Here is a 7702-nt window from a genome sequence, read left to right as displayed (position 1 = left end):
CTCTACACTGAACCCATCAAACACTCCTAGGACAGGTACAGCATGGGGTTAGATACAGAGTAAAGTTCCCTCTACACTGTCCCCAGCCAGTCTCTCTCTCAGTCTGTGTCTCAGCCAGTCTCTCTCTCTCAGTCTGTGTCTCAGCCAGTTTCTCTCTCTCTGTGTCTCAGCCAGTTTCTCTCTCTGTGTCTCAGCCAGTTTCTCTCTCTCTCTGTGTCTCAGCCAGTTTCTCTCTCTCTCTGTGTCTCAGCCAGTCTCTCTCTCTCTCTGTCTCAGCCAGTCTCTCTCTCTCTGTGTCTCAGCCAGTTTCTCTCTCTCTCTGTGTCTCAGCCAGTTTCTCTCTCTCTGTGTCTCAGCCAGTTTCTCTCTCTCTGTGTGTCTCAGCCAGTTTCTCTCTCTCTCTGTGTCTCAGCCAGTCTCTCTCTCTCTGTCTCAGTCTCTCTCTCTGTGTCTCAGCCAGTCTCTCTCTCAGTCTGTGTCTCAGCCAGTCTGTCTGTCTCAGCCAGTCTCTCTCCCGCTCTCTGTCTGTGTCTCAGCCAGTCTCTCTCCCTCTCTCTCTGTCTGTGTCTCAGCCAGTCTCTCTCTCAGTCTGTGTATCAATCAGTCTCTCTCTCCCTCTCTCAGTCTGTGTCTCAGTCTCTCTCTCAGTCTTTGTCTCAGCCAGTCTCTCTCTCTCTGTGTCTCAGTCAGTCTCTCTCAGTCTTTGTCTCAGCCAGTCTCTCTCTCTCTGTCTCAGTCAGTCTCTCTCTGTCTGTGTCTCAGTCAGTCTCTCTCTGTGTCTCAGCCAGTCTCTCTCTCAGTCTGTGTCTCAGCCAGTCTCTCTCTCCCTCTCTCAGTCTGTGTCTCAGTCTCAGTCTCACTCCGTCTGTCTGTCTAGGTCTCAGTCTCTCTCTCGCTGCTCTATCCTCTCCCAGTCCGCTACCTTCCCGCTGTCTGAATGGCTGGAATCGCTCTGACGGACAGGGATAGCCGCTCTGTGATTGGCCAGTGCACCACGTGGTGTGGGATAGGGGCGGGATTTCCGGCGAGATTCTCGCTGCTCTGCCGCCGCTTTGTCTCTGAATCGAGCGGGTTTGCGCTGGCGGCGCGCTGAGCGGTGTCCTTGTGGGAGAGGCAGAGCGGGCGTAGGGGGGTCTGGGCGGGACAGGTTGGTAGCGATGAGGGAAGGTCGAACTCCCCGCTTCAGTGATGGAGCAGTGGAGGTTCTGCTGGAGAGGGTGAGGGCTCACCGGGAGATCCTGTTCCCTTGGGAGGGCAGGAATGTTCCCAGGGAGATGGTTCACCAAGCCTGGATGGATGTGGCTCTGAGTGTGAACGCCCGGAGCGAGGTCCCAAAAACGTGGCTCCAGTGCAGGAAGAAATTCAATGGACTGACATGGACGGCCAAGGTAAGAGGGCAGCAAGTATAACCGCAGCGACACCTTGTATAAAAACACAGCATCAACATTGCACCCACAGTGAGTGACCACAGCGTCAACACCGTACCCACTGTGACCAAACACAGCGTCAACACTGCGCCGACACGGAGTGAACACAGCGTCAACACTGCGTCGACACGGAGCGAATGCAGCGTCAACCCCGTGCTGACACTGAGCGAATGTAGCGTCAACACTGCGCCGACACGGAGTGAACACAGCGTCAACACTGCGCCGACACGGAGTGAACACAGCGTCAACACTGCGTCGACATGGAGCGAATGCAGCGTCAACCCCGTGCTGACACTGAGCGAATGTAGCGTCAACACTGTGCTGACACTGAGTGAACGCAGTGTCAACACTGCACCGACACTGTAGTGTTGGCGCTGCGTTCGCTCAGCGTCGGCGCGGTGTTGACGCTGCGCTCGGTCAGCGTCGGCGCGGTGTTGACGCTGCGCTCGGTCAGCGTCGGGGCGGTGTTGACGCTGCGTTCGCTCAGCGCCGGCGCGGTGTTGACGCTGCGCTCGCTCAGCGTCGGCGCGGTGTTGACGCTGCGTTCGCTCAGCGCCGGCGCGGTGTTGACGCTGCGCTCGCTCAGCGCCGGCGCGGTGTTGACGCTGCGTTCGCTCAGCGCCGGCGCGGTGTTGACGCTGCGTTCGCTCAGCGCCGGCGCGGTGTTGACGCTGCGTTCGCTCAGCGCCGCGCGCGGTGTTGACGCTGCGTTCGCTCAGCGCCGGCGCGGTGTTGACGCTGCGCTCGCTCAGCGCCGGCGCGGTGTTGACGCTGCGCTCGCTCAGCGCCGGCGCGGTGTTGACGCTGCGCTCGCTCAGCGCCGGCGCGGTGTTGACGCTGCGCTCGCTCAGCGCCGGCGCGGTGTTGACGCTGCGCTCGCTCAGCGCCGGCGCGGTGTTGACGCTGCGCTCGCTCAGCGCCGGCGCGGTGTTGACGCTGCGCTCGCTCAGCGCCGGCGCGGTGTTGACGCTGCGCTCGCTCAGCGCCGGCGCGGTGTTGACGCTGCGCTCGCTCAGCGCCGGCGCGGTGTTGACGCTGCGCTCGCTCAGCGCCGGCGCGGTGTTGACGCTGCGCTCGCTCAGCGCCGGCGCGGTGTTGACGCTGCGCTCGCTCAGCGCCGGCGCGGTGTTGACGCTGCGCTCGCTCAGCGCCGGCGCGGTGTTGACGCTGCGCTCGCTCAGCGCCGGCGCGGTGTTGACGCTGCGCTCGCTCAGCGCCGGCGCGGTGTTGACGCTGCGCTCGCTCAGCGCCGGCGCGGTGTTGACGCTGCGCTCGCTCAGCGCCGGCGCGGTGTTGACTCTGCATTCGCTCAGCGCCGGCGCGGTGTTGACTCTGCATTCGCTCACAGACACTGAGTGAATGCAGCATCAACCTCACACCGATGCTGAGTGAACACAGCATCAACACTGCACTGACACTGAGTGAACGCAGCGTCAACACGCACCAAAGGTCAGTGAACACACAGTCAATTCCACACTGACACTGAGCGAACACAGCGTCAACACTGCGCCGACATTGAGTGAACACCTAGTCAACACTGCACAGATGCTGTCAACATAGTGTGGGTGTGATGTTGATGCTATGTTGATGGTATCTGTGCGGTGTTGATTGGGTGTTCACTCGGTGTTAGGCTGGTGTTGACGCTGTTTTGACTCAGTGTCGGGGCGTTATTGAGGCTGTGCTCAGTCGTTGTCGGTGCGGTGTTGACGCTGTATTTACTTGGTATCATGCGGGATTGTTACTGTGTTCACTCTGTGGGTGTGATGTTGATGCTGAGTGAACACAGCATCAATCCCGCACGACACCAAGTCAATACAGTGTCAACACTGCACCGACAGTGAGCGAACACAGCCTCAATACTGCCCCGACACTGAGCGAACACCCAGTCAACACCGCCCCGACACTGAGCGAACACAGCGTCATTACCACACTGACACTGAATGAATACCCAGTCAACACCGCGCTGGCACTGAGGGAACTCGGCGTCAACACCGCGCTGGCACTGAGGGAACTCGGCGTCAACACCGCGCTGGCACTGAGGGAACTCGGCGTCAACACCGCGCTGGCACTGAGGGAACTCGGCGTCAACACCGCGCTGACACTGAGGGAACTCGGCGTCAACACCGCGCTGACACTGAGGGAACTCGGCGTCAACACCGCGCTGAACTGAGGGAACTCGGCGTCAACACCGCGCTGACACTGAGGGAACTCGGCGTCAACACCGCGCTGACACTGAGGGAACTCGGCGTCAACACCGCGCTGACACTGAGGGAACTCGGCGTCAACACCGCGCTGACACTGAGGGAACTCGGCGTCAACACCGCGCTGACACTGAGGGAACTCGGCGTCAACACCGCGCTGACACTGAGGGAACTCGGCGTCAACACCGCGCTGACACTGAGGGAACTCGGCGTCAACACCGCGCTGACACTGAGGGAACTCGGCGTCAACACCGCGCTGACACTGAGGGAACTCGGCGTCAACACCGCGCTGACACTGAGGGAACTCGGCGTCAACACCGCGCTGACACTGAGGAAACTCGGCGTCAACACCGCGCTGACACTGAGGAAACTCGGCGTCAACACCGCGCTGACACTGAGGGAACTCGGCGTCAACACCGCGCTGACACTGAGGGAACTCGGCGTCAACACCGCGCCGACAATAAATGAACACCCAGTCAAAACCACAGTGATACTGAGTGAACATCCAGTCAACACTGCACGGTCACTGAGCGAACACAGCGTCAATACCTGTTCAACGCTGAGTGAACACAGCGTCAACACCGTACCAACACTGAGTGAACGCAACATCAACGCTGCACCAACAGTGAGTGAACACCAGTCAACACTGCACTGGCACTGCGTGAACAAAACTTCAAAACCACAGCGACACTGGGTGAACACAGTATCAACACCACACCCATACTGAGTGAACACAGAGTAACACCGCAGCGACACTGAGCGAACACAGCATCAACACATGCATCAGCATGAACACCCTGTCAATACCTTAGTGATACTGAACAAACATAGCGTCAACATCACACCCACGTTGAGTGAACACAGCGCCAACACTGCCCTGACAGTGAGTGAACACCCAGTGGAAACCGTAGCGACACTGACTGAACACCCTGTCAACATCGCAGTGACAGTGAGTGAACACCCAGTGAACACCATCCCGACACTGAGTTTATACCCAGTCAACACTGCGCTGACACTGAGTGAACACTTTGACAAGGTACCACGTGTCTGGAATAAGCTGCCAGAGGTAGTAATAGAGGCAGCTACAATTTTGACTTCCAAAAAGTATTTAGTTATATGGGTATGATGGGTATAGAGGGATATGGGCCAAATCCGGGCAATTGGGATTAGCTTAGGGGTTTTAAAAAAAAGGGTGGCATGGACAAGTTAGGTCGAAGGGCCTACTTCCACGCTGTGAACCTCTATGACTCTGTAACACCCAGTCAACACAGCACCGCGCTGAGTGAACACAGCACCCACACTGAGTAACCACAGCATCAACGCCGCGCCGACACTACACCAACACTAAGCCAGCTTGACCCTCCTTCCATCAGATTCAGTTCTGGTGTCTGCCCTCTCGATGTGTGCTCACCCTCACATTGTATGCCCGCTGCAGCTAAAGCAATTGTCCTGAATGGGTCACCTAACCCAAACCTGTTTCCTAGGCCAACATTCATCCCTCAAACAATATCCAGACTATCTTCTCCTTCTACAAGGCAGTTGGAAGGAGCTGGTGTCATTTTATTTAATTTGTTGATGAAACGATGAGGTCACTGGCATGCCCATGGTTTAATGCCCATCCCTAATTGCCGTCAAGATGGTGAGCCACCGTCTTGGATCTGCTGCAGTCCCGGTGTACACCCACGGTGCTGCTAGAAAGGGAATTCCATGATTTGGATCCAAAGGAACAGTTGATATATCTCCAAGTCTAGATGGCGATAAAGTGGATGGAGCAGTGGGGGAACAACCAGGTCATGACATTCCTGTGTACTTCTAGGTTGTAGAGGTCTCAGGATTGGGGTGGCACAGTGGTTAGCACTGCTTTCTCACAGCACCAGGGACCCAGATTCCAGCCTTGGGTTACTGTCTGTGTGGAGTTTGCACATTCATCCCATGTCTGCGTGGGTTTCTTCTGGGTGTTCCGGTTTCCTCCCACACTCCAAAGATATGCAGCTTAGGTGGATTGGTCATGCTAAACTGCCCCTTAGTGTCCCACAACGTGTAGGTTAGATGGATTAGCCATAGTAAATGCGTGGGATTGTGGGGAGGGTGCCTGGGTGGAGAGTTGGTGCACACCTGATGGGCTGAATTGCCTTCTTTTGCACTGTTGGGGTTCTATGAATTATATTCTCTCCAAAATTGAGACATGGGTGTGAATTAGATGCTGGGTTCCCACTGTTCTAGCAAAGGGCCACAATTGCAGAACATTGATTGGCTGCAAAGGGTTTCTTTCCCATGGAGATCTCATCAACGGGTGCCATTCGAAAGATGAACCTCTCTTCCACGTGTTGCCCCATGAACACGAGCCTTCGCCATCCCGCTCTCCCAGCAACCTCCCCTCCCCACCAACCTGCCCCTTCCCTGCATTAAAGCATCAAGATGGCGAGCGAGCACTAATGTGGCTCTCATTTCTGTCCCCAGGAGAAGCTGGCTCGAAGGGCGCGCAAGAGGACCAGCAGCGGGGAGCGGCTGCCCTCCATCCTGGACCTCACCCAGATGGAGCAGGAGGCTCTAGACATCATCGGACCCAACAGCCGGAGAAGTGTGGAGAACGGCGAGGCAGGAGGCCGAGTCCCACAGGGTGGCTTCCAGATTCTCTTCATCTGCGCTCACTTACTGATTTTATCACCAAGGATGCCCGCGGGGGGGGTGGGGTGGTGTTAGGCACTGAGCGTCTCCTACAAGTTGCTTCCACCTGGCTGACCCTTGTCCTCCTTCTCCCTCTCGTTCCAGGTCTGTCTCATTACTTGACGCTCACAGGACAGGAACTGGAGGAGCAGCACCACCTGATGGAAGAAGCCCCCTCGCCGGCTCTGTCCTTCCAGTACCCCAGCAGAGAGATCAGCGTCTCTGACGGCAGGGACAGCGAGCTGGAAGAATCGGCACCGGGCGAGTTATTTGGCCATCGGGAGCAGGAGCTGATCCTGGAGAGGACAGTGCAGGAGGCAGACGGCCATGGGGTTGGCTCAGAATCCAGCTACGCCGATGAGGACAGAGACGCTGACTTGAGTGGCCCGGCCTTCAAGCGAAGGATCTTCCATGAACACCACCAGTTGCTGGAGGCTTTGGACAGCTTGCCCAGGAGCTGCCTCACTCTATCAGAGAGCATGGAGGAGTCGGCCTCCATCCTGTGTGGTGTCGTGGCACAGGGTATCAGCGCCCTGCAGTCCACCATGGAGCGGGTGGTCAGCTCAGTGGAGGCTGTGACCCGTCCCCCGGCCCAGGAGCCTGCCGCGCCAGCCCTGGCATCGTTGATCGAGGCCCAGACTGGTGCCATCCAGAGCCTGACCTGTGCCATCTCCTCCGGCCTGGAGAGGCTGTGCACACGCGTCGACCGGGGCTTTGGGCGGGTCACTGACCTCCTGCAGGCTGCCCTTCCACAACTCGAAGCCGGCACGGCAGCAGGAGGGGTGCCTGCCGGCCTCACACGGGACACCAGTCCGCCAGCTGCCTCGGCCCATCGCCAAACGCCCACTGCCCTGGAGGCAGGAGCGATGCTGCAGGGTGAAGTCAAGGCCCCTCGTGTCCGAGCTGCAAGAGATCGACGGACATGAGCCTCTCACCCGGGGCTGGACTGTACCTCATTTGGCACGTATTGAAAAGGCAGGGGAAGGATGGGGATATTGAATTATAGGAACAGTAGTGTAGCAAAGACTGCAGGAAGCCAGGGAATGGGCTGGGAGGAGAACAGTACATGGTGATAATGTCATTTCACAGCATTTGTATAAATCAATAAAGTGTTACCCATTAACAAATCTGACTTAACCTGGTGGCTGCTTGCATTCTGACTGAAGTACATTGCACTGAGGTGTCAGGCACACCACATACGTTCACACTGTCTCAAATACACATGAACACAAACGTGTGCAGACGTACGCACCGCGTAGTCACGTGCCACACATTATTCAAACTCACATACTCAGATTCATTCACACAGACTCACGCAACCATAAAAACCAACATTTACAAACACACACCATATATTCACAAACTAGTGGCACAGTGCCTCACAGTGCCAGGGACCTGGGTTCGATT

At 57.2% G+C, this 7702-nt stretch overlaps 1 protein-coding gene across 1 annotated transcript; it reads left to right on the top strand.

Annotated features, from left to right (window-relative positions):
- The first annotated feature begins 1054 nt into the window (after nt 1-1054).
- Nucleotides 1055-7405, top strand: LOC145353747 (uncharacterized). Its single transcript, XM_080204518.1, has 3 exons — nt 1055-1388; nt 6089-6248; nt 6401-7405. Exons 1-3 carry the CDS (start codon nt 1158-1160, stop codon nt 7219-7221), a joined length of 1212 nt encoding a protein of 403 aa, XP_080060644.1. The 5' UTR covers nt 1055-1157; the 3' UTR covers nt 7222-7405.
- Nucleotides 7406-7702: the final 297 nt, after the last annotated feature.

This window comes from Carcharhinus amblyrhynchos, chromosome 16 (genome assembly GCF_965287045.1).
Source record: "Carcharhinus amblyrhynchos chromosome 16, sCarAmb.v2.hapA, whole genome shotgun sequence".
In the NCBI taxonomy this organism is placed as follows: Eukaryota; Metazoa; Chordata; class Chondrichthyes; order Carcharhiniformes; family Carcharhinidae; genus Carcharhinus; species Carcharhinus amblyrhynchos.
The sequence above is the reverse complement of the archived record's forward strand: the minus strand, read 5'-3'. Positions and strand labels throughout refer to the sequence as shown.